Source organism: Mustela nivalis (genome assembly GCF_964662115.1).
Source record: "Mustela nivalis genome assembly, chromosome: 8".
Classification (NCBI taxonomy): domain Eukaryota; kingdom Metazoa; phylum Chordata; class Mammalia; order Carnivora; family Mustelidae; genus Mustela; species Mustela nivalis.
The window spans coordinates 37098636-37125275 of NC_139027.1; the positions used below are offsets into that span (position 1 = coordinate 37098636).

Below are 26640 nucleotides of genomic sequence, written 5' to 3' on the forward strand. Positions count from 1 at the left end.
CGATTCCAAATATGGAAATATGGCGTTTCCTGGGGGTGTTCAATGGAAAGTTACCTGGGGAATTTGGGGAAAAGAGGCTTCATACCTGAACCAGTCAGATGAGGCTGGGAATGCCTTTCACTGACCCAGCAACTGTTGAGTCACAGTGTTCGGGCTGGACATCATGGCCCATGCCATGCATTTCACAGCTGAGGAAACTGGAGTCCCCTGGGGTCTCCAGTGGGGAGGTGATAGGGAGGGGTCCAAGGCCCACCCCCCAGCTCTGGGCTCCTTCCCTCCATCCCTGGCCCCTCTCTCTCTCAGGGAGGGGTGGGAGAAACAAAGGTGATGACCGGGACCTTGTTCTGACGACAAGAACCAGCAGGTTCTGGTACCCCTCAAATTCAGTCCCCAGAAAGGCAGGCAGAGCAGCCCCCTTTCCCTGGCACCAACAGCTAGTTTCATCAGCCTCCTCCCCTCCTTCTTAAGCTTTTCTCTTTCTCTTCCCTTCCTTTGGGGGCAGGGAGAGGGTGGGGGCATGAGTTTTCCATTCAGTCCATTCAGACCAAGCTCGCCCTTTTATGGACAATTTGTGTGTCCTGCTTGGGTGAAGTCCCCGGGGAGGCCTGTGGTAGACAGATAAGATTGGGCCCAGGGAACCTTCTGCTCTCATCTCCCCAGGGGGATAGATGTGGCGGGGGGGGGGGGGGGGGGGACCCATGTGGGGAGGCAGGGGCAGGCCTGGAAAGAAGGCAGGAAGGTGAGAGGGTTTGTCTGTGAGCGCCCCATCCACACTCACGGTGAGGCTGAGGTGGGGAGGGGCGCTGTATGCCCGGGGGCTGGAAGTTACAGCTTGCTACCAATCCCCTGTCCCCAAAGTAAACAAGCAAAAACCAAACAACAAAGATTTATTTGCCAGCCAACTGGGCTCCCGTTGGAGGCCGGCTCCTGGAGTGGGCCGCAGGCTGCAGTCCTGTGTGTGTGATTGTCTGTGTGCAGTGGGCTCTGCTCCCTGACGTGGGGGAGGGGGCCTGGGCTGCGGAGAAGGAGGAGGAGGTGGAAGTAGGGGGTCTCCGAGGGGGTGGGGACCAGAGGCACGGTGGGGGGGGGGAGGGTGTTGGCTTCATGCTGGTACTAGTTTGATTTATCCCTAATGAGTTCTCAGCACATGGCTGCTCCCGGCTCACTCCAGGGGCCAGCGCAGCCTCCCGCGGGCCCCAGCCCGCCCCAACTCCAGAACAGCCGCCGCTCGCTCAGAAAAGAGCCAATTTCCACACTGCACAGTCCGCTTCACTCAAGGGGAAATCACATTTCCCTGGGAGAGCCGCAGGCAGCGCTCCACTCCACAACCTGGCCGGCTGCCACCAGGCACAGATGCGGAGGAGCTGGGGCCCACCTCCCCGCTCCCCTTCCCCTCACCCAGAGAGCCCTGCTTCCCGCCACCGCTGCCGCTGGGGAGCCCCTAGTCCTGGTCCCCGAATTCCTGAATCCCCGTGCGGCCCTTTGCAAGAACAGGAGAAGGGGTGCCCTCGGGGGAGGGGAGAGGATGCTGGCCAGGAGGGGCCCGTCTTGCCCCTTCCTCCAGCTTCTTCGAAGGCCTGGCTGTGGGTTCTGTCCCAGGGCCTGTGACATTGCAGGTGGGGCGGAAAGGTGGTGGGGTGTGTGAGGGAGCTGTCAGCTGTGGGCCTGTGCACCTGCTGGGAGAGGGAGCCTCTACGCCTGTGTCCCTGAGTCCCCCAAAAGCAAGAGGAACAGAAGGTGGTAATGAGAAGAACAAGGGGCTGAATGGTGAGGAGACGGAGAGAGGAGAGTTGGTGGCACTTGTGGAGCCGGATGCAGGACCTCTAAGCCTTTCCTGAGCATTTGCCCACTCTCTCACAGGTCCACACCCCTGTGGACACCCACAAAGTGGGGGAGGTTCAGAGGCATCAAAGGAATAATTTCATCAGACCCTGAGGAGAAGGTACTGGAACAAAAACTAAGAGATGAAAGTGTCAGGACAAGGAGGTGAGAGAGGTAGAGGGACGCGACTTGTCCCAAGATTCACCTCGGTGGTCACTCGGCTGGCTCACTCCCTCTGGAGGGTGACTCAGAAGCTGCAGCAGAGGAACAAGGAATTCCCCTACCGACGCAAATGCTTTGTGACCCTAAAGGAAGGAGAACAGCAGCCAAGGGATGGCCTAAGGAGAAACTCAGGGCCAGGGACAGAAGGGAACCGGGATCAACCCGGCCCTGCACTCCTCTACCTGTAGCCTGACGTCCAGGCTTTCCATCAGGGACTGCTGGCCCCGTCAGGAGTGCAAGGCAGGGCCCTAGGCGGTCACGGACCTTCTGACCCTCTGCACAAAGTCACAGCTGCCTGAGGTCTCTGCAGAGGCCTGGCCACATCTGGGTATCCAAGCCTTGGATTCCACCCCAGAGTTGGCCTTGGACGAGGGGTTGGGTGGTGGTCCCTCCTCCTCTGAATGACATTGAAAAAGTTCAAGAAATCTTAAGTTCTCAGTTACTCCAAGTGCAAAATGGAGCCAATGTTCAGAATCAGGGACACAAATCGACGCGAATGAGCTTTTTTATAAGCAGAAACTACGCCTTTGTGAAGGGTTAGGACTCTTACTGAGGATGAGGGAAGATGAAGGTCGGAGTGAAGTAGGGATTGAGGGGGGCTGGGCAAGGAGCCCCAATCCTCATCGGCTTCCCTCTGCCCCTGAAGCTCAGTCCCACCCACTAGGGGCCTTGAGGTCTCTAGGCCTCTCCTCCGGCACCCCTGAAGGACCAGGACATCAGGAATCACCTGATGAGGACCCAGATAGGTACACACCTGAAAAAGTACGTGCTTTGGGGGAAGGAAGCAGGAGGATGAGGAGGGAAGGCAGGAGAGGGGCAACCCTAGCAAACCCCTCAATCTTGCTGGTCCCCTATTTCCTATCAGTAGACTGGCCACTGACTCCTCTTGCCTGAGCTTGTTGCCAGGATGGAGTGTACCCCCCTCCCCCATGGAAAACAGGCTCTCTTTGGTAACAACTCATGGCAAGAATATTGGAGGAGCCACGGAGGTGAACCAGCCTGGGGCGGATCTTGGAGGCAGGACTCCCAGCTGCCCCTGTCCCCACTCCTAGAGGCCTGAGGATCACACCAGCTCCAGCCCACCTTGGAAAGATGGGTTCTACTCCATCTCGTGGTCCAGGTGGTCTGAGCTGCTCTGTCTCCTAGCAGGAACTTTTACGGCCACCTGCAGGGGCTGCCTGGCCCGCTCAGACTTCTGTGAGCTCCTGACACTGGGCAGGCCTGGCCATGTTAGCAGGGGCAGGGGGTAGAGGTCACAGAAGGGGATGAGTGAAGATAAGGGAGCAGCAGGGAGAGCTGCCGGGAAAGCTGTGGAGGCCTCCTCAAACGGGCTGTCACTGGGATTGTTGTAGCTGCTCTGCAGGGTGGGTGATGGTGGGCCCATGGTGCCTTGGGAATCCACAGGCCCAGGCCCCATCCCCCATTATCCTCCCCACACACTCAACTCCCGCAACCCTTCACAGAAACCTTGCTATGTGGTAACCCAACCCCTATGTCCCCCCATCCTCTTCATAGTTCTTTACCAAGCACTGCCAGTGTGGCCCCGACTTCTCTCAACAGCGCCTCGCAATACCTGGGGCACCTCAAATGGTCGCTTTCCCAGAATGCATAGATGACTGCATTTTCCAAAGGGGGACCGTGGTTTGACGGTCGAATTGACAGATCAAATGTCTGGGTAGGTACTGGCCAGCCATGCTGCCCTTGGCCCACACCACAGACCACACACCAACACTTGCTTGAGGCAAAGTGCCCAGGGATGCTCAGCACCTCAGAGAAAGGAAGGGGAGTTCTGAACCATGGTCACCCCGTAGCAAAAGCACAGCCTAAATCCCTTTGCTGTTTGGGGTTTGGAGGAGGCCTGCCAGGGGCACCGCATATCTCAAAGTGATCTTGGATGGGGGCGGGTGGTTCGTTGCTCCTCAGAACCAGGTGGGGGGCTGCCTTAGGGTACTCAGGGACTCAGAGGTTTGAGATGATGAGGAGCCTGTGGCTAAGCTTGTTGTAGAGGGAAGCGCTGTTACTGGAAAATGAGCCTCAATTCGGGTCCTCTCAGACACGAGGCTGGTTTTCTCTATGGGATGGTCCCACGGCTCTACACTCATGCCATCCTTGGTGAGCATCCCCGGCTTCTCTTTAGGGAAGAGACGGGGGGGGGGGTGGATAGTAAGAGCCCTATGTCTCTTCCTCAGCCTTCCTAGTCTTGGAGTCCATGGTGGCTGAGGAGTTCTCTCTTCATCTGACTCAACCTGAGTTGTCTGCCCTGCTGTCAGCATTTAACAGGGCGCGTTGCCCCTTGTTCCCGCTGCGCCCCACATGGAGAAGGTGCCTGCAGGCCAAGCGTCCTGGTGGGGGCAGAGCCCTCACAGCCACCATTTTATGTTGACCCATGTTCTCCTGCATTTCTCAGACAGGGATTGTCTGCAAGTCCCCACAGGCTCCCTCGGCTCCTCATGGCCCTGCACACCCAGGGCCTCCCATCACCCAGTCCTTCCAAGAAAACTTGATTGAACCCACTATTTCCCACCTTGAGCAAGTTATTTCATTTTGTCTGAGCTTCAGTTTCCTCAAATGTAAAATGGAGCTAATCCCAACTTATCTATTGGATGCCTTTCGCACCGACTCTGGCACACAGCACTGCCCAGGAGACGTCTTCACCCCTCCTCCTCTCCCGCTCCAGGAGGCACGGGAGCTGTTATGTAGGCCCCAGGTTATTGTGTTTCCAGAACCTTCTCCAGTCCTCCCTGCAGCTTCTCTGGCTTCCTGTGAATAACGAGAGCGACTACTTGTGGGAAGTCTAAGACTGGCCCCGGGCACCGTGCCATGTGCTCATTTTGTCCTGGTGTTCACTCACAGTGGAAATCAAAGTTGAGGAGATGTGACTGCCCGGAGTTCAACGTCTAGCAACAGAGGGAGAGGGGGAATGCGAAGTCAGGGCTTCTGGACAGCCCACGGTCCTTCAACTCCCCGCCCCCCACCCCACAGTGAGCTCGTGGTCCATGGGGGCTCTGAAGTTCTCTGGAGAAAGCCCAGACCCAGGCTGCTTCCTTCCCCAGCCAACCCCAAAGCCTTAGACGAAGAGTAATGGTTTATTGAGTTATGTGGTAATGATGGGTTGTCTTTAAAAAAAAAAAAAAGAAAAAAGAAAAAAGAAAAAGAAAAGAAGCATCAAGGAGAGAAGCCCAACATGGCAGGGAGACAATTCACTGAGAGGCCAAAGTCTGGGGGTGGAATGAGGGAAGCTTGACCCAAACAGAGCTTCATTTATAGTATTTACAGTCAGGCTTTGGCGGGGGCAAGGGTTGCAGGGCAGGGAGGCCGGAGAGGGCACCTCCATGCTGGCTTGGGGGGGTTGCCACGGGGACTCTTGAGTTGCTGTGGGCTGGGGCTGCAGGGGGCACACCTGGCAGGGCAGGGGATGTCGGGGAAGGGAAGCGGGCCCCCAGCAATTGGGCCTCACTCTACCCCAGGGCTGCAGGTGACTCCCCAGGAGCCAGGGTTGGGGGTGGGGTGCCTTTGGGAATGGTTGTCTCCAGCTGGAGTGGGCTGATCTGGCTGCGAGGGGGTGATCCACCGGAGAACTGGGGCGTGCTCACAGGTTCTCAGCAGCAGGCGACAGGAAGGTCCCGGTGACCATCAGGAGGAGCTTCCGGCTTTGACCCAGCCCTCAGCCCTGGCCAGGAGGGAGGTGCAGAAATGCCAAGCAAGCTGAGTGGAGAAGGTGGACAGCCGGAGCCTCAGCTGTGGGGCAGGCGGGAGGCGGCTCTCCGAGGGGCTGTGACGGGAGCACTGGCGCCTGGCTGCGGGGTGTGGGCCGCACTTCCGAAAGCCTGTCGATGGTGGAGCCAGGGGGCCCCCGTGGGGTCCTAAGCCCATCGTGGGGTCCTAAGCCCATCGTGGGCCCCTGCGCCATCCCTCTCGAGCTCCTCGACTGTTCCTTCTTCTCTCCACATTTTTTCCATTCCGTTCTCTTTTGGAACAGAACCGTTCTCTCTTTCCCTGGGACTCCTGCCCCTCCTTATGGAGTCTTAGAGGACAGTTTGGCCTTCTCCAAAGTTATCCTGTCTTTCATGGTTCATTAAAACAACCACACAGGGAGTGCGCCGCAGTGCTGGACTTGCGGTTATTTTTCATGTAATAAATAAAGATTCCTTTGTGTGACTCTCTGAGGCCTGTCCCAGGCCAAGTCCTCCTGGTGCTCAGTTGCTCCCACTGTCCCCATAGCAACTACAGATGGTCAAAGGCCGTGGCGGTGGTGGGTGGCGCACTTGGCCTTGATGTGGAACTGTAATAATACGGGGAACCTGGACATGTTTAAAAAAAAAAAAACAACAACAACCACACCGCTGGTCAGAGTGGAAATTGCACCACATAGTCTCTCCTGCATCTGCTAACCTTGAAGACAACATAAGTTAATCATCTACTCCTTAGGCCTATCTGATCATCAAAGATTAACTCCTCTCCGGCCCTATTTCCTCCTTCTCCCGCCTCACCTTCGGGTTTCTGGCCAGAATGAGAACCGTGGCTTCTTGCCCCTCCTCCCAGGATCGCCTTGACCTTCAACACCCTCGTCTCAGGGAAAGGGCAATTGGCAGCAGTTACATCTGGAACCCCGAAGAACCAAGCACACTGGGGGATTCCTGAGGCCGTCCCAACCCTTGCCCAAACAGTGAGAGGTCAGAGAATCTTCCTCTTAGGGCCCAGAAGGACTAGAATCCCGAGTGCCCAGGGGAAATGTGCCTTTGAGGGCCTCCCTGGGGAGATTGTCCACCTGCAGGATAGGCAGCCCAGGTGGGGTTGGCAGGGAGGTGCCCTGCCCCCTGGCCCAGCTCAGCAGCCTCATCCTTTCTGATAAAATCGAACAGAAAGGTGGCTTAGAGTTGAACCCATCTGGCAAACAGAGCCCAAGTGAGCCATCCTTCTGGTCGCTTCTGGAATGCCAGGGGGTCACGGCAGGAGAGGGAGACTTGGAGATGGATGGTCCTGCCAGGCCTATGACAGTGCCCATGGGGTGGGCCACACTGGCCTCATCGCTTTTCCTGGGCTCAGGTTTGCTCTGAGACCCTCAAGGTCATCGCTCTGGGAGACTCTAGCAGAATCCCTTGAGTTTCCATTTATGGGGCCTGGTTTCCTAAAAAGCTTCTGTATCTAGCCCATGGCCCCCGGTCAAGAGATGGGTGAAGGGGAACCCACGGCTCACTCTCTGGACCTTCCACGGAAGGGGGCATCTGCATCTCAAGCCAAATACTGGGAATGTGAACAAAGGATCCCGTGTGAGGGTTTTGGTCTGGAGTCATGAGCCCCTGGTGCGACACTGAGATGGTTTATGTGTACAGCAGGATGGCCTCCGTTTGCCAACAGCGCGCTCCCAGGGGCCAGAGGGCAGCTGGCATCCTGCTGGGCACCCATGTCTCAGAGTCACCGCGGCTGGACGCGGCTGCACTCTGAGCCCCTGAAGACGGGAAGTCCACTCTGAGACGTTTCTTGAGTCCACCCTTGCCCTCCCAAGGCCTGAGCTACGAATCTTACACCCGACACATGGCCTCAGGCGGCAGGAGGGAGCATGACAAGGAGAAGAAAGTCTCCCGCTTCTGTGCTTTCCCTCCAGACAACCCGGGGCTCTGGCTTCCCTCCACCCGCTTGGCCTGCCAAGAGCACCTGTCTCCCCAGACCCTCCATCTCCTCTGGGCCTCCGGCTGCCTTTCAGACGGATTTTTGGCCCAGCCCAGCCCTGTACCCCCACCCCACCCCATGCAGCAGAGGGCCTGGGTGGCCCCCAGCGGACTTACTCAGCAAGCTGGAGTTGGGGAAGCGCCAGGCCTCGCCGTAGGAGGAGTACGGGGTGTGGCTGTAGGCATTGCCAGAGTATTCGCTTCCTGTTGGAGGCACACAGGTGAGAGGCCTGTGAGGTGGACACACCACCGTAGGCTTGGGGGTGGGGAGAAGGGTCTGCAGGGCTGCCATTGGGTGAGCCCTGGGGCACAGGGGAAGCCGGGGCAGGACAAGGTGAGCTCAGAGGACCCACCTTTGGGGGCCCCTAGACTGCATCACTTTGGACAGAGCCCTTTATTGCCAGGTACCAGAGGCACTGCCCTGACAAGCTCAGTCCTCCTGGCTACCCCAGGAGGGGCGTGATATTTTAAGGCCCATTTTTCAGGTAAAAAAGCTGAGGCTTGGAGACCTGCAGAAGCACACGCAGCTGAAGGGCTTAGTGGTGTTTGGAAGCTGCACTGGGACTCTAGGGCCCAAGTTGTAGCCGCTTTTTCTGCTGCGTGGACCTCCGGCAGAAGGTCATTCCAGGAGGGGCCTTAGGGAGTGAGAGGGGCCAGAAACAGCCACAGAAAGAATGCTCAGGTCGTACACTTGTTAGCCTCCCTAGGTCTGAGTTTGTTAGGGGCAGGGGTGAGGTGGCGGGGAGGGGAGGGGGTCCCGAGTGAGGATTAGAGGAAAGAGCAGAGGGAGGGAACGCCCTGTAGGGAAATCTGTCCTGGGACTTGCTCCGAGGATGTCCCTGTCGCATTCCAAGTCTGCCCCCTGAAGCAAACTCAGTGCATGAATTGAAACAAAGTTCATCAGATCACCTCCTTCTGCGAGTGGATTCTTGGCTTTACCAAAGGAGTGACTGACCAGAGAAATAGCAGACGACAGCAACAGACCCAAGCAGCCCTCTCCAGTACCATCCATACTCCCCAGGGAGCTTAGAGACTGCAAAACGATTTCCCACTCACTCATCCCCTTTATCCTCACCAGCTAGCTCTCAAGCCCCCATTAATACCGCCAATTTATAAGGGAAGATGTTGGGAGTGCCCCAGGATTAAGCAGTTTGCCTCAAATCCCACATTGGCGTTGGCGGCAAATAGCAGAGCAGAACTTGACCTTAGGGCTCTGAATTCCAGATAATCCCTTTACGTGCTTCTGAGCCGAGGCAAAGCCAGGTTCCTGCCAACTCCGCCATCCCCTGTCAGTCCGCACGGCCTTTCAAAACCTCATCTGCTGTTGGGGTCTGAGGACCTTCTGTGGCTTCCCGTCTCTTTCACAGACTCTGGAAGGGAAGCTTGAAAGTGCAAGCTTTTCAGCTCCAGCTCCCCACCACCAGATCCACAGCTGGCCTGCCTGGAGTCAAACCTCTGCTCTCCACTCCTCAGCTGCGTACCCTGGCCAGTCACGTCTCCTCTCGGAGCCTTGATTTCCTCATCTGTAACATGGGGTGAATTATTGTCCCTGTCTCGTGGGGTTTAGGGACGATTAAATTAGATAATATCCATTAAATGGTGAGCCCCACACTTGCTATATAAAAAACTCTCAAAACATGCTAACTTTGATTATTTTCCCATGAAGAAATCGCTCCCCAGAGAGGGAGAGACATTTACCCCAGGTCCCGTGTTCAGTTAGAGCCTGCACTAGAATCCCAGCCCCTCGCTCCTACTCCAGGGGTCTTCCTTGTGTCCCACAATGCTAACTGTTCCCCATTTATTGCTGGTGGACCCCAGAACAGCCTGGTATCAGAGCACCCTAGTGGGAAGCCAGGGGCCCTGTGCCTTTTCTTCCACCCGGTGCCAAACACTGCTGGCTCAGAAGCACGAGGAAGACATTGGTGGAAAATACACATTGCTTCCTCTCTCATTTTGTCACTTACCCATGCATTTCACTCACTCACACACTTACTTACTAAACACATATTCACCAAGACCTATATGCTTCGGTTACACGGAGGCTGGTGTAGGGCTGGGGGCACAGGAGGGGGTACATGCCTGGGAGCAGCTTCTCCCCGCCACCAGATCCGTCCACCTGCCCCAGCCACATGGATGAAAGGCCCCTACACCCACGAAAGGCCTCGCTCTACCTCAGGGCTATCCCCTGTCCGCTTTGCTCTGCATCCCACCCCACTCACCCTTCCAAGGTCTTGGCCCTACAATCTGTCCCTTCTTTTCTGCTCTGTCAATCTCTCCTTCCTAATTACCACTTCCTCCACCCAGCAAACATGCTCTGCCATCTTCTGCATCGTTTTTTTCTGCCCCAACTCTGGCTACCAGCCCCTTTCTGTGCTTCCTTCCTGGTTTCTGCCCTTACCTCTTATTCCCGACAGGAGTGCTGATCCCCGAAATCCCACAACTTCCACGCCAATCATTGCAATGGTCACTCCCCTATCCCCTCCCTATCCCCTCCCCCGACCTCCTAGCTGACCGTGATTCAGGTCATCGCTCCTTCTAACGCCTTTGGGTTTTGTGATGCCTCTGCTGCCGGATCCACTGTCCTCCCCCACTCACTCTCTTTGCTGGTTTCTTCTCTCCTCGAGCTCTAAATGCTGAAGGCCTGGTTTGTGAGCCTTCTGTGATTTTCCATCCACATTCTCTTTCTAGTGATCTTGTCTAATCCGTTGGCATTAAATAACAGCTCAGTACGATGGCTGAAATTTATGCCCTAGCCAGAATTCTTTCCTGACTTGAGACATATATCAGTGCTACTGCCTTATTAAACTGGGTATTTGGAGGTGTCTCAATCCTCTTGGGGCCTATAGAACTCTTAATTTCCACGTGCCACACGCTCTACCTCCTTCTCTCTTGGTCTCCCACATTTTTACTTGCCACCACCACCAGTCATGCATTTTCCCAAGCCCCAAGCCTAGGAGTCATCCTTGTAGCCTCTGTTTTGGAACCCCTACAGCCAAATCACCAGTAAGTATTGTTGGCTGTCCCACTAACATAGCCTCAGTGTCTCTTTTCTCCTCCTTCATTGCTACCTCCCCAGCCCAAGCCCCATCTGTCTTTTTTTTTTTTTTTTTAAGATTTTATTTATTTATTTGAGAGAGAGAGAGAAAGCATGAACAAGGGCAGAGAGAGAGAGGCAGAAGCCACTCCCTGCTGAGCAGGGTGCCCCATGCGGGACTTGATCCCTGGACCCTGGGATCATGACCTGAACTGAAGGCAGATGCTTAATCTACTGAGCCACCCAGGTGCCTATGGTCATGTCTTGAGTGAACTATTGCAATTGTCCCTCCCCTAACTGGTCTCTGTGTTTCTGCTTTTGACTAGCTACTCTCTGTTTTCCTAGAAGCCCAAGTAGTCTTAAAATTTGACCCAGCCACTCCCCAAATCCCCTCCTTTTGTAATGCTTTCCCCATTCACTTGCTGTTCTTAGATATACTCACCCCCTTTCCATGTGTGATCATGCTAAACTGGTTCTTGCCTCGGGGCCTTTGCACTTGCTGTTCTTTTGGGCTGGGGATGGCCTGCTCCAGTTCATCACTTGGCTGACCACTTTGAACACCTTCTCAGAGAGGTCTCCCCTGTTCACCCAATCTAAAGTAGTGATCTCCTCTCCCTGTGGCTCTTTGTGACATCATTCTACTTTATTATCTTCACGGCACTTAATCACTATCTGAAATTATCTTCTTTATTCATTCATTGACTTGTTTACTGTACTTTTCCCTCCACTATTAGGTCCTAAGCTCCATGAATAGAGGGACCTGCCTTGTTCACTGCTATAACCCCCCAGCATCCTATGCCACAGACATTCAACTGACATTTGTTAGGTGAAAAGGTGGTGAATGAATGGAAGGATGCAAGAATGGTTGAAAGGCTGGGTAATGGAGGATGGATGGCAGGAAGATGGATAGATGAAGGGATGGATGGATGGAAGGATATATGGATGGATGGATGGATGGATGGATGGATGGAAGGATATATGGATGGATGGATGGATGGATGGATGGATGGAAGGATATATGGATGGATGGATGGATGGATGGGTGGGTGGATATATGGATGGATGGATGGATGGAAGGATATATGGATGGATGGATGGATGGATGGATGGGTGGGTGGGTAGATAGAAGGATGGATGGCTCACTGAAAGGATGGATGTAAGAAAGGTTGGATAGATTAGTGCATAGAAGGAACAATGGATGGAAGGAAAGATGAATGGAAAGACGGAGGATGGAAGGAGGGATGAATGGGTAAGAAGAAGCACGGATAGGTGGAAAATGTGTACAAAGACACACGGTGGAAAGCTGAGTGGATGGATGAATGGATCCATCTGTCTGGAGTTGCCGGTCCGCTCTAGAGCTGGTGTGAGGGTCATCAACTCTGTTAATGGGGCAGGAACAACAACAACCATGAGAAAGCAAAACAGATGAGTGGATAAGAGAATTCTGTCCTGGTCCTGTTCTTGTGTTGCTTTCTTAGAATATGTGTTGTTATTTCTGGTATTGTAGGAGGCAGTGCCATATAGTAGGAAGAGCCCTAGATTTGAAATCAGAAGACCTGTGTTTGAACAACTCAACCACCTAGTGCGGTTCATAGAGACCCTGAGCACACTAAACTTGTTTCCTTATCTATATTAAACTAGAATTATACCAGCCTCCCCGTCCTATGGTGAGGATTAAGCAAGAAAGCTGTATCTATGAATGACCAGGCACACAGAAGTGCATAATAAATGATCGTCACCTTCCTTCCATAGGTGATTGAAGACTTCACTGGCATGCCTTGCATTAAGCACATGTTCTGCACCTAGCACACAATAGATGCTCAGTGAAGGTTTATTTTTTATTTTTTTAAAGATTTTATTTATTTATTTGACAGACAGAGATCACAAGTAGGCAGAGAGGCAGGGAGAGAGAGAGAGGAGGAGGATCAGTGAAGGTTTATTAATTTTAATGGAAAGCATCACCATTCAGCCCACTGGAAGATTGTGGCTACTGGTAAGAGATGGACAAATAATATTTTATGGGGAAAAAAAAAAACACAACCTTCCTTAAGAATTCATTTGTATAGGGCGCCTGGGTGGCTCAGTCCATTGAGCGTCTGCCTTCTGCTCAGGTCATGATTCCAGGGTTCTGTGATCTGAGCCCCACATCGGGCTCCCTGCTCAGCAGGGATCCTGCTTCTCCCTCTCCCTCTACTGCTCCCCTTGCTTGTACTCTTTCCCTCTCAATAAAATAAATTAAAAAAAAAAAAAAAAAAAAGACTTCATTTGTACCGTGGCATTCCTAGGACCCAGATGATGCATTAAATAGTATTCCATTTTCTGGAAACTTATTTACACACAACTGATTGGGGAGCCCCATGCAAGGCAAGGCCCATCCTTTTGCAATTCAATGGTAGTTCATCAACTGTATTGTATGTTTTTTTTTTTCTTTTTTCTTTTTTTCCCACCACACTCACTCAGGATGAGATCTTTCTCGAAACACCTGGGGGCCTTTGATGAGAGGCCCAAACCTTCCAGCTACCTCCCAGGTCAGACTCCAGGCTCCTGGACCCCCTTGCCCTGGGCCTGGCCCTGGGGAATGATTCATAATTAAGAGAAAAGCCCTGTGCTTTCTGTTCCCTCCTCCTCCTCTAAGCAGGCGGCCTGGAAGGTGGAGAGGTTGGACGGGGGATGGGGGAGCCGACTGGAGCCTGGGATTTTGATTGAGAGGCCCCATTATCCACACTCTTAAAAAAATAACCGAATCTTTTCCTTTTTTATCTTGACCAATCTCATTTCACGCTCCAGAAGAGGAAGGGAGGGAGGGAGGGAGTCCAGGGCCAGGAGGGAGAGAGGAGTCAGTATTCTGTATTTTCAACGCTGCATTAAGCACATCGCCACGGTAACCAGGCCGGCAACAAGTGCCAGCTCAGCAGGTTCCCAGGGAGCTCGGAGCCTCCTTCCTTCCCTCCAGTCTCCCTCCCCGCCCTCGGCCCAGGAGAGCCCAGCCCACCTGCCTCAGCACTGGGCACCCAGAGTGGGTGGCTGGCAAAGAACAGTCCCTGCCAGGGAGGGAGGGAAGCAGACCTGGGTGTATCTGCTAAGGGTCTAGGGTCAGAGCCACAGAGGCTGGCATGGGGGTCACAGATGCTCTGATTCACAGCCCATTCCAGAAGCTCCAGGTCCTAGGACCTCTTGAGGCAGTAGAAATGGCTTGATTCTGCGCTATCCACCCTTAGGTCCTTCCCATAACTCCCTAACAGAGGGAATGTGACTCGCCCCTTGTCTTCCTCCCTCGCCTACACCTTGACACCCCGGGTCACTTTTGAGCAATGATCATGCTGGTAGATAAAGAAACCCAAAGGACTGGCACACAGGAATCCAGGACGGTTCAAATGATGGTGGAGAAATCCCAGCAAGTCTCCTGGGTACCCTGGGAGTCCCTAGAACATGGGTCCCACCCATACAGGGTTGAGTGGGGGTGGGGTGTAAAGGAAGGTATATGTCAACCATCATCATCATCATCATCACCAACACCATTCACACTCAGACTGTGCAGAAAGGGCATACAGATTCACCAGAGGGAAATGCCTGGAAGACCATGGATGGTTCAAGGGCCAGGCTGGTGTTCAGCTCACATCGCTCTGCGGACCCCTAAAGCACTCTCCATCAAGGCTCTCCGTCAAGGCTCACTGAGTCAATGGAGGAAGTGGCAGAGCTTGGATTTGAACACTGGTCTGTCTCCGCCGCGCCCATTTCATCATGGGGAGTCTGGGAGCATGTGGGAAGAAGGAGGTTGAGCAGGGGAGAGTTAAGGACCCAGAACTAACATCTTGCCTGGAGGCATTTACAACCTGTGCCCTTTGGTGGGTCCTGCCATGCCCTTTGGGAAGTCTGTGCATGGGACACACCCTCCTGTCCCCTCACGCTCCACCTCTGGCCCACACCTCCTGTTTGTAGAACTCCCCTCCTGCCCAGCCCCCTGCCTCCTTACCTGCCACCATGCCCGCGATGGCAGAAGAGGCATAGCTGCCCTGTCCACTGGTGGGGATGTGGGGTGGGTATCCGGGCAGTGTGGGTCCCACCATCTCTCTCCCTGGAAAAATACAACGAGGAATCATTAGCTCAGCTACTGTGGGCTCTGGCACTTCCTGTCTTGCTTCCCTGAGGCTCAGCAAGTCTTTCCTCGTGCCAAGGCCAGCTCTCTCTCAAGCCACTCTCCAAACCCGCTTCCCCCTCCTCCCTTCTCCGAGTTCAGGGCGCAGGCCGCACTGTGCAGAGAGCACCTGCCTATTGCAGTCCTGTATTATCCAATGATTTCACTTGCGTGAATCTTAATTCACTCACAAAAAGCTCATGCTGTTGGAGGGAGGCTGGAGGCTATGTCTTCTGGGTCCTTATTATCCCGCCAGCATCGAGAACAGCAGTGGGTGCAGCCGTAATAGGTCAGAGGCCACTGGACTCAGACTCATGGTCTCCCAGCCCCAGTTCTGAGGCTCAGGAGCAAGGGATGGCACAGGTGTGGCCTTTGGGCCACTACCTTTGACCACCCTTTTTCTGGATCTGAGGCAGACACTGCTAATCAATCGTTGTACTGTTTGCTAGGGGACCAGAGAGGGTCTTCCTATCAGAGCTGTGAAGGACACAAAACCTACCGGTGATCCCTGACCTAGAAAGGAGATGTGGGCTGGGAGATACTCAGCGTTTACATGTGAACATGAACTAGACAACTGGTAACCCCATTTCTGAGGGAGGGAAAACCCCACATTTTCAGTAAAACAGACACCCCCCTCTGTTTATAATGCCCTTGCCTCAGTGGCACTGAGGCAGCTCTGGAGACCTGTCTGATTGCCCTGGCTTTACTTCTTCCTTATACCCAGAAGTCAAGCCTTCCCGTTTTGAAGGCCCCATCTGACTGGCTGTGTTTCTTCCGCAGCCACCATGTCCCACAGGCCCGGATGGAACTCTTCCCTCACCCAGGGATTCTTGGTAGCACATCCTGGCTTGCCCACTTCTGCCCAGGTTAGGACCCCCACGCCAGCATATGTATTAATAATGCCCATTTCACTCTCAAATGCCCAGTGTGAGTGATGAATTATTTGGTCAACCCAGTTCTTGGTGATAGTTACGGGATTTCCTCAACTCCAGCACTCTTGACATTTGGTGCCATCTTTGCGAGGGGGCTGTTCCTTGCATTGCGGGACATTCAGCAGCACCCGTGGTATCTACTCAGAAGGTGTCAGTAGCAGCAGCCCAGCACCCTCCCCCGCCCCCACCGTGTGACAACCCTAAATATCTCTAAATATTGCCCTATGTCCCCAGGGGGCAAAATCGTCCTGGGTTGAGAACCATTATGTTCGATTATGACCATTTCCCCCAAATGCCTCTGCCTCTTCCGCAAAGGGGCTGCTTCTTCTCCTAGGACTTGCATGGACACCCTGTGAGCCTGTCAACCAACTTGCCAAGGTCATTCTTTCTATATCCCTGCTTGTCCAACTTTTTTTCCCCCCAAGTTTCCCCCCCCTTGCCCCAGGTCCTGCATGCTTCAAACTCACCAAGGGGTGGCCAGGAATGATGAAAGGGAAGGTATGTCCCATGGAACCTTATGAGTCGTCGATACCGGAAGGACTAACTCTTACCTTGATTTCTAGGGATTCCCTGACGACTGTTTGTGCATTCAGTAAAGATTTTTTGAGTAAGTATGATGTCCTAGGCACTTTTCTGAGTACTGGGAATACAGCAGTGAATAAGAATGCTAAATTAGCAGGGCCGCCATTAACTCAAGATGGGGCACGAGATCAGATGGACGTGTGGAGGCAAGCCTGGGGGTCAGCAGACAAGACCCAGCCTTCTGGGCTTCTGCCCTTTCTCTGGAGGGAATGGTGTGGGCACCAGAGGACCTCAGTCCTTAGTCTGCTGCTACAGCTAATTTTCCAAGTGCCCTTAGACCAGTCACCTATGTGCCCAAGCTTGTGTCTTCGTGTGCAAAGTGGGAGGAAAACAGGAAGAGTAGCCTTATGCACCTTATTACTACTGCTACAGTATGACCAGTATAACTCAGAGCCAGCATTCCATGCTACAGGCGGACACTGAGCAGGGCGATGGACACATTCTATAAATGACTACATGTCATGGGAACCATTACAGAACAAATTTGAATAAGCCATCAGTGTTTATTATCTAAAGCTATGTGAATGTTTTCATATACCACCTCCTAATTTGTTTGACTTTAGTACAATGTCCTGCTGTGGTTGATGCTGGACCAAACAGGGAAGAATCTACCCAAATGCTGCAGGTGGGTTCAGTTCACTTGACCCAGGGTCCAAACAGATGAGGGACTGGAAACCCAGGTGAGGCAAGGAAATTTCAGTATATTCAGAAGTAGAGGGAGAAATACGCAGAAGATATACCAAAGTAAAATCTGATCTCTCTTCCAAGAAGAGTGCAATACAATCAGCTATCAGACTCAGCCCCTTCAGCCCTCAGATGAAGCACCTGGCCAGGTACTGGAGCCCATGAGAGAAAGGGGTGACAAGAAGCCTGTGGGGTGGCAGGGGTACAGAGGGTAGACAGGTGCATGCAAAGGAGAGTGATGGAAAAGGGTGGTGGCTAATTCAAGCCTGATGCTTCTCTCTTTCCTCCTCCTGCTTCTAGATCCAAGCCAGACTGTGGCTGAGTGACAAACCCCTTAATTGCTCTGAATTACATCTTCCTGTCTGTCTCGTGAAGAGCTAGGTTAAATAAGAGATTGCAAATTAGGTTCAGTCTACCCCTAAATTCTTTGGTAGGGGCTCCCTGGTACACTGTGTTGAGCAGGATTCTGAGGCTGTATCTGTGTCTACCAAGACTGTGGCTGGAGGTGAGGAGGTCAGTCTTGGCTCTTAGGCCACCTCTTTGCTGGTGCTGGCCTAGGTACTCTCCAGGCCTCTTGTGGTCCCACATTCCCCTTTTTCCCACCCTCATCCACCCCATCCCATCACCTGCTCCTACTGCTTCTTGAGCTTGGAAGCTCCGTGGACCCAGCCCTGGGGCATGGGGTCCCCTGAAGCCACAATTTAATTTAGCCGCAGTTGCCCTGTGGGACCCCATCCCATGAAACCAGCCCTTAGACTGCTCTTAGAAATACATCCATCAGTCTCACTCCCTTAAATTCTGAGATTTCAATCTTCACCTCTCCTCAGTCCCCATGTTTTCTCCCGGTGGGACAGAAGTTTCTGAATCAAATGCCAGAGGCACATCCCAAAGGCTTCCAGGAAACCTGGCCCTCCTGGGAAGTCTAGCAAGATTTTCTATAGGATGGCTCTCACCCAGGCTGTGGCCCCTTTAACTTCCTTGTCAATCCCTCAAAACTCTGCTTCCGTTCCTTACATAAGTGCTTTCTTCCAAAAAGCCGCGAACCTTACAAACTTCTCAGAAATGAAACCACAGAAACCATGAGGACATGAGTTCCAACGTGGCCTAACCATGAGCTTTAACTGACTTACTTATTTTTAAGGCTCTTCCTCATGAGTTTTTCTGATTCGCATCTCCTCAGCACTCAAATATACTTCCAACATGGCCCTGTTTTTCAGAAGGTGATGTAGATATAGGCCCATGTTGGCTGGCTATGAAGTGGGGTTCTATAAGAAAACCCTAGCGCCCTAGAAATACTGGTAAAAGTTCTAAATATTGGTAGCATTCCTCCGAGGAATTCAGAGGGTAGAGGTGATTGCAGACAATTTTATTTGTCCACTTTGATGTCTGCCCTCTATGTGACCCCTTTTCAATTCCTTATCTTGTTCTGATAGCAAAGAAAATTTATAGCAATCCAGAAATCTCTTTGGCAGGACTAAATATAATTTCGCACAAAAGAATGGAGGCGGGTAATGGACTCTTTGATGATAAAACCAAACTCAGAGCTTTCTGATCAGCTGAGCTGGAGTCAGCCCCAGGACAGGCAGGACAGGGACGGCCTTGATATCACTCTTGCAAGTGTGTGGGACCCAGACTGGGGCATCTGAAGGGAAACGACAGGAATATCAGGGGCAATCCTATTGTTCCCCAAACCCTGATGCTACTTTTTTGGCTAATTAGGGAGAAGCTGAGACCCAGAAGGACAGTCACCCTGGAAATCGCACAATCAGAGCCACTGAGCAAGGAGAGGAGAAGACCCCGGGGGGAGATGGAGATGCAGCTGGGAGGATCCTTTGGAAGCCACTCAGAGGAGGAGAGCCGGTAGGGCCACGCTGAATCTGGAAGGAAAACTCAGCTGTCCTGCCCCTTCCTCTGGTCTGCAGCACTACCTCAGAATAATTCAGTCTGGGCTACCTTCCCTTCCTTTCAAGTTCACCTCTTTCTCCTTTGGGTCAATTTCTAGGTTCCTGGACTCTTGAGATCGTTCCTCCTAGCCTTCCTTCTCCCTGGGTCTCCTCACATCCCGATCACCACGGCTCAGCCACAGGTTACGCATTTAGGCCCATTCTTGACCAGAGGCCACAGGTGGTTGGTCTTCAAGGAGCTGAGGGTCAACACCCTGGGCTCTGCATGAACACGCTGATCCTTAGCTACAGAGCTGGCCCAACTCTGTGAACCGCAGCCCTGACTTGCTTCCTGTTCTTAGCAACCTGCCTGGACCCGGTACCTCCAAGTCTGGGCACCTCTTGCTTTTCTGAGTCCCTGCCTCTGGTGCCACGTCTTCCGAGCCTTGCAGCCCCCCAGTGGCTCTCGCAGGGGCCATGCTCGGCACCCTGGCGTCTTCCTTACCCCATGTGGTGGATAACCTTCCCTTCCTGCCGTCGGTCTAGAGAGTCGGCATGGCCACTAGTCTAAGAACTGGCAGAGAGTGGAAGTGGCACCCGGTTTGACTGCGTGTTGACAGGAGGTGCTTGAAGCCCTCACAGGGTGATGGGAGGGGAGAAAGTTGTGGGGGGACTGTGGGGGAGCACTTTGCCCCGGGCTGTTCCAACTATACTTCATACGACTACCCAAGACCGCTTCCCATGGACACCTGCCCTTCCCTCTCCACTCCACTGGGCCTGCCAAGTCTCTGAGCGACTCACACAGTAACCAAAGTCCCATTCCCCAGCATCACACGCTTCACCCACACCTCACCCCTTGCTGCCTTACCGCAGCCCTCCTGCTCCGGGCCTGCCATTCACACGAAGCGGGCAGCCTCACCCACGATCGGGCCTCTCCACCCTGCAGGGGATGGGAGTCCCTTTACTCCCTGGCTCGCCTCCCACCCTCCCTATCCCATTTTCTCTGGCTGACATCATCCCACTCAGCTCACGGATTTTTCTTCTTTAATCACTTTGGTCAAAACAAATGACCCATCTCCGCTGACTTCACCAGCTTTTGAAATTTTGAACTCTGAGTCAACGTTCGCTTCCTTGCTCCATGCCCCGAAACACTGTCTCTCAGCCCACACACTGGACTTCCTTTGTTAACCCTTTACCTCTGTGCCCACTTCTTCCAAGAGGGCCTCCCACATCAGACAGGTGGGCATGTACAGAGAGTAAAAATCACAGGTGCCTGCCGGACAGAATATAGAGGCAGCTATCCGACAGGGTCTGTGGACGTGAATAAACGACCTTGTGGTCCTACTGGGCAGGCAGAGGTCTTGGTTTTCTAGTTTGGTGGTCCCAGGGCTTTCAGGGGCAGAGTTCCTGCTTCAAACAGAGTAGCTCTGCATTTGTCTGGTTTGGATACCTGGCTTCTGTAAAAGCTGTCACTTCAAGAGAGTGTTTTGAGGCCCAGAAAGTTGAAAACCACTGGCCAAGAAGGACTGCCTCACTTCTGGCTTCCTCCTTGGGTTCTAGTTCAATGCCTTGGGCCCATATCTCAAATAGTCCCATTGTTGGGGAAGCCCTTCCGATATCTGGAGATGATAATGGGTCTCTGCTCTCTTTGCTTATTCCACTCCAGGCCACCTGCCCAAGCTGGATACCCTGACTCTTTCGGCTACTGCCCAGGCCCTGGCTGGATAGGCTGATGTCCTTCTGCTGGGGAGACCCAGTTTGATTTATAACTTGGGGTGAACGCAGGTTGAGCCCTCACTCTGCCAGACACCACATGCCTATTCAGGGACCTTAACCAGGCCCTTCTCCTTCCTGGGTCTGTTTCCCATCAGTGTAAGGACAGATTTGCTGTAGATGCCCCTAAGTGCTTCCAGCTTTAAATGTTTTGAGCCAGTGAGGTTCCTGATGGAAGGTCCCTCTGTTCTCTTCTCTCAAGCTGGTGAGTAACTCTGCTTCAGTGTTCTCCAAGGGTGACACTGCTAAGTTGGGTATAAAAAGAGATACACTATGGAGACCCAATGGGGACAGACCCTGTTGTCTTTAGAAATTTGGTCCATTCATTGGCTACAAAAGCCAACGACTTTTTCCCCTCCAAAGTTCTTTTTCCCTTCTTTTTTATTTCTCACCCTAACCAAGTGTTCACTGCTTTATACTGCCCAGCTCCTGACCTTAACGTCCCTGCTTGTCCATGGGGCTTTGGAGCAAGTTTCTAGAAATCAGCCAGGCACCCCTCTTCCGGGCATCGACTGCCCCTCCCACCGCCTGATGTTGCCAGCACAGAGCTCCACATATGAGCATGTCCAAAAGTTGTGGGAAGATTTAGGGAATAGAGTGATGGCGGACAGAACTGAAGGCCAGAGAGGGGGCTGGACCCCAAAGCAGGGGACTGGTGGCCGGCCCTGAGATCCCCCCCGCTCCCACCCCCCGCGAGAGCTGCCCGGGACCTCCCTGTCGTACCTGAGAGGAGGGCCTGGCCCGTGAACTGCCCGTACACGGAGGCAGCATGGGGAAAGGCATTGAAGGGCGGGACCGAGGCACCGGCTGGGACCCCGGAGCCGACTTGCTGCAGATCCAAAAAGGCGGAGCTAGATAAAGAGGAAGGGGTGGAGCTAGAACTGGACACCTCGGGGGTTTCCTGCTTTATGGCGAAGGGTGAATGAGGATCTGCCGGAGGGAGGGAGACAACAAGGAGAGAGGGGTGTGAGATGATGGGGTGGGCACATGCACAAACCCAGCCATGAGATGTGGGGTTGGGGGAGAGCGGGCGGGGCGCTGGGGCAGACGGCTCCTCTCTGAGTCTGGGGGTGATGGGAGGGGCTGCGCGTGTTCCTCGGGGTGAGTGGGGGCTGGGGAGACAGAAGCTCTGCCTCCGTGCTGTGCCTCTGAGGTGCGGAAGGACTGTGTGTGCCCCCCTCCCCTCCCCCACTGCAGTGGGGGAGCGCGGAGGAGGCGGTGGGCCACCGGGAGGCCGGACCCTCTGTACCCACCCCGAGGCCCAGCCGGCACAGCCCACCTCTCCTCAGCAGGCCCAGGGCGCTAGCCACCTCCGCCTCAGGGCCGTCCACGCTCTGCCTTCCAGCCCCTCTGCGCAGCTGGGCCCACGTGGCCCAAGACATTCCAGGCATCGTACCTGCCACCACCGGGTAGGTCTGGTGAGTCGAGAGGTTGCGCCCCAAGGGTGTGTTGGAAGGGGTCAGGGTGGCCTTGCCGTCGTCCAGGGCGGCGCTGTTGAGCAAGGGCAGCGGGTAGAGGCCCTGGGGAACAAAGAGAAGTCAGCGTGTGGGGGTCCCCTGGCCTCAGTCCTCACTAGGGGACCCTGAGACCTGATCTGCACAGAAAGGCTCCTTTCCTTTCTTCCTTCTTTGCACTCCAGCTGGACTCCACTTAGCCTGTTAATGGGTTCTTGGGTTTCTTATTCTCCCACTGGACTGGCAACCCCACTGTTCTCCCAATCCCCGGCTCCCAGCTTCTGCTAGTGCAGCCCCGGGATTCAAAGCCACCTGGTGGCTCCACGGCTTGGCTGACCCCACAGGGTCTGGACCCTCAGAGAACAGGCTGTAGAGCAGGAGCCGTCTCTCTGTGGCGGGTTTCAGAGTGCTTCACCCATTCATTCGTTTAAGCCTCTCCAGATGGGAAACACAGCCGCGGAGGCCACGAAACCTGGTAGGTTCCCCTATGGGGCAGAGGCAGGATGGAAACCTAGAGGTCTGGCTCTCCCGTCCATGCTCCCCAACCTTGTGCTCAACTGGATGACGTCATAACCACAGCCGTTTGCCAAGGGCGCACATTAGAGCTTTGCCCACATTAACCTGTCCGCTGACCCCCACAGCCCTGTGACATGGGCAGGCAATACTGTGTCTGTTTTATAGGTGGAGAGCCTGAAGCCCAGAGGCAAGTCCCCAGGCAAGAGTGACACAGGTGCTAGGCTGCCGCAGTGCTCTTCCTTCAGGGAAGCAGCAGATATAACACCCCCACCCCCAACAGGTGGCTGTCTTCTTCCTCTCCTCTATATCCAAGTCAATTTAATTTGCTGCTTCTGCTGGAAGGTGATCCTTGGGGCTAATTTTGCTTAAACAAAATAAAACAAACAAAATCCTCTTTATTAAGTACCTGTGAGGTTTTCTTTCTCCCTTGTTCAGTTATAGGCTAGTGTGCACTACCCCTCACTGTCACTCCCTCCCTCGAGGGGGACAGGATAGCACACACAAGCACACACCTGTCCTCTGCGTGTGGGTCACACACGTCACAAACACACTCTGTGTGCAATGGTAAAAGCAACGAACGCTCCGTGGTTACATAATGGGTTCACTTCTAACGATTTTTATGGAGCTGGGTTCTCCAAAGGGCTACGGCGTTTTCAGGTTGCCTGCCAGGCACTTCTGGAAGCTGCAGGCATTTCTAGAGGCCACAAGGGCACCATTGTCATATGGTTGTGATTACTGACTGAATGGTTCTCTGGTTCCATGGTTTTCTGAGGCGGGCCTGCTTCGAGGTAGGGGGAAGCTGCTTAGAGTCAGGCTTAATGAAATCGAGCAAAATACCTAATTTCTAGAGAGTGTAAGAAAAGTTTAAAATGCCTTATGGTTGTGTTGATTTGATAACAAATACAAACTCAAAATCCCTAGCTTTCCCAAATCCAGACAGTTCAGTGGGGAAATAAAATGTCCCCCAGTTCCCCCCGAAGTCCCCAGTCATCCCAGTGATGGCCGGATTTCTTCCTGGGATTGAACTTGAATCCGGGGGCACAGGGACATAATGCTCTAGCACATGGGCCAGCTTGAGGCCTGGGTCTGCCGTGATCAGCCACTCATCCCTTTAACAGGGAAAATTGAATCTGCGTCACCAGGCGGATGTAAGGACTATATGAGATTTTTTTATACATACATTAAATGCTTAGCACAGAATGCCCAGGACATTGCTCTAAAAGGTATTATTATTTCTGAATTCTGTGCAGAGTCATAAGCTGCAAAGTTCTCGGTGGCTGTCATAATATTCACATTTGGCTGATGTGTTCTTGTTGCCCTCGTGAAAGAGAGGACAAAGAACTGTTCCTCACTGTGACTCCTGGCTGTGCCTAGTGGTGAAACAGCAACCAGAACCAGGAGTAGGCCACGTGGTGTTTCCGCTGAATGCTTTCCTCCTTGTCGATCTGAAAGGGAAGATGGCTGTGCCTTCCCCCCCCAATCCTGAGGTCGAGTGTGAGGACCTATGCTTCTCACTCTCAGCTCCCCAGGCCAGAGGGCCTTCCTGGGGCCAGGTGAGAGTGCGCAGTGTCCTTGGATGACAAAGTCCGAGTCACCAAGGACAGGAGAGGCAGGGGCTCAGACACAGGGAGCCCTCGGCACAGGCTGGGCGCTCCCTGCCCCTTACCACCCAACCGGGTGAATGAATGAGCGAGCAGATTGACTGAGGGAGGAATGAATCGTGGATGGACACTGCCGAGCGTCCACTTTCTTATCTATAGGACAAGAGGTTGGAGCAGTTCCATGGTTTTCAAACTCTCTTTCTCTAGCCTTCGAGTGAGAACTGATGTGGAAGCATTGTATCTAAAACAGGGAGCCGGCAGGCCAGTCAGAAGGAAACCAAGGCCGGCAGACCTGAGCTCCACAACCGATCACTCCCCCAGGCTCTGTCTACCCCCCAGCCCTGGGTTATCGCCACACAAATGGAAAGACTGGGCTCCGTGGTCCCCAAGGTCCCTGTGGCTCCACGACTCTCTAAGACCCTGATTCCCTATGTGCATGGGCCAGCTTGATGCTGGTCTTGGTCTCCCTGTCATCATCAGGCGGGGCCCTCTGGGGGCTCAGCCATAGAGCCAGGAGGTGGCTTTGGGACCCAGCGGGTGCCCAGTGTCTAGGCAGCAGGATTTCTGCAGGAAAGCTGGTGCTTGCACACAGAGCGGGCTCCCTGTGAGGGAGCCCAGAGCTGCACGTCCCTTGGGGAGCCGTGTGCTGACTCTCAGATGAGCACTCCGGCCCTCTCCCCAGGTCTGCTGACGGCCAACTTTCTCTGCACCCCCTCGTGGTGGCCACAGCCCAGGCTGATAAAAATCGCTGACGCAGATTGCCTAGCCAGCTGCGATGCTGGCGTGGGCCCAGCAGCCCAGACGGTCACTGGCCGTGGTTCAGCCCCTTATTGGCCTCGTCCGCATTGTCCTGCTCAGACTTTCAAGGCGTAAGGCTTGCCTCACTGCCGGATCAAATGACAGCATGAGCAAAGTGGGGTGAGCGGACCCACCCTAAGGGAATTCCTCAGCTGGCTGACCTGGGGAGGGATCATGGGGGTGGGGACGGGAGCCGCTGCTACTGTGGACAGATACACATGAACGGAGGGGCCGGTGGTCCCAGAAGTTCTGTCAGAGCTCTGGAGTCTCTGCTGGCCTCGGCGGGGAGACCAGGGACGTCTCTGTTAGCTTTTCCCAGAAGTGGACCCACTGTAAACCATTTTACCTGTCCTGAGCACTGGACATCAAAACTCCCCCGCAACCTGCAATTTATTGTTCTGGATTTCTCAGCTCACTCACTAATACCGGTTTACTGAGTATCTCTTTTAAGAGGGGCACCACGTTGGTGCTGGAGATTAAAATAAAAAGAAAAAAATGCTTCTAGATGCTGCCTTGCCTTAGGAAACCCACTGTCTATACCTCTGCCCCCTGGGCAATTAGAGTAGGCCGTGAGAAGTTACTGGGGTGGCTGCTGGTTGGACAGAAGCACGGACCAGGGAGACATGGAGCATGGCTGTGGGGCAGGGCTCGAATCGTGGGTAAGGGGTGCTTGAGCTGACTCGTGATGACGGCCAAGCAGTACTTTTCCAGGCAGGAAGGTGGAAGGCAAGGCGCTCCGTGGGGCGGGCATGCTGTGTGCCAGGGCAGAGAGGTGTGAACGGGAAGGACCTGCTCGGGAGCGTGAGTAAAGCAGATCTTATGGTGTGCAGGTGTGAGTGGCCGGGGGTACGCTGGCGGTGCTCGTCAAGGTCATGGTGTAGGGCTTTGAGCTGCCGCTTCAGAGCTGTAGGACCTGACTGCTCTGGGAAAGCCGCAGAGGACAGAGGGAAGGCGAGGCCAGGGTGTGTCGCTCTTTGGGAAAGGGCAGAGCTCAGAGGCTAAGAGTGAGGGAAGCTGAGGGGGCTGGGGGCAGAAGGAGGAAGGTACCAGCATCTGGTAAAATAAAGGCTGACTTGCAAGGCGCCACAGGAAGCACGCACCCTGGGCCCACTGGTGCAACTTCTGGTTGATCGGGTGGCAAGCAGCAAGCAGCCTAGGAGTCTTCCCGAGACCGTGCTATTGGGCGGCCCCTGCCTGCCACTGCACCACCACTCACCTGGCTGCTCACCTGCTCGCCTTTGGTGTGGCTGGGGGAGGCATAGGCCTCCGGGTAGTGCTGCCGCTCAAAGGGGCACTCGAGCGGCTCCAGGTGGTGCTGGCTGAAGGCGTCCGTGCGCAGGTGCTTGCGGGGCCCGCTGCTGCTGCTCTGGGAGTCGATGCTCAGCCGGCAGCTGTCCTGGTCACCTGGCGTCCCCAGGCAGGGAGAAAGCATTCAGGGGACCCACCTACCCATGCCCCAGGCGGGACTGGAGGGGCAGACTCTGGGCTGCAGAGGGACGGGGAGGACCCGGCTCCAGGCTGGGGGACTGTGGCCAG

At 54.1% G+C, this 26640-nt stretch overlaps 1 protein-coding gene across 9 annotated transcripts in view; it reads right to left on the reverse strand.

The window, feature by feature from the left end:
• Positions 1-5112: 5112 nt before the first annotated feature.
• Positions 5113-26640, reverse strand: part of PAX8 (paired box 8) — a 57039-nt gene continuing 35511 nt past the window's right edge. For 4 of the 9 annotated variants that reach the window (XM_082746585.1, XM_082746584.1, XM_082746581.1 and 1 more), the window contains 6 exons: positions 26321-26508; positions 22132-22255; positions 21459-21665; positions 14720-14821; positions 7830-7916; positions 5113-6344 (listed from right to left, as the gene is read on the reverse strand). In XM_082746585.1, the coding sequence (XP_082602711.1) occupies positions 6268-6344; positions 7830-7916; positions 14720-14821; positions 21459-21665; positions 22132-22255; positions 26321-26508 (785 nt within the window). In that variant the 3' untranslated portion in view covers positions 5113-6267. The remainder of the gene's footprint in view (positions 6345-7829; positions 7917-14719; positions 14822-21458; positions 21666-22131; positions 22256-26320; positions 26509-26640) is intronic. The other 5 variants (XM_082746583.1, XM_082746582.1, XM_082746587.1 and 2 more) reach the window with 4 other exon arrangements.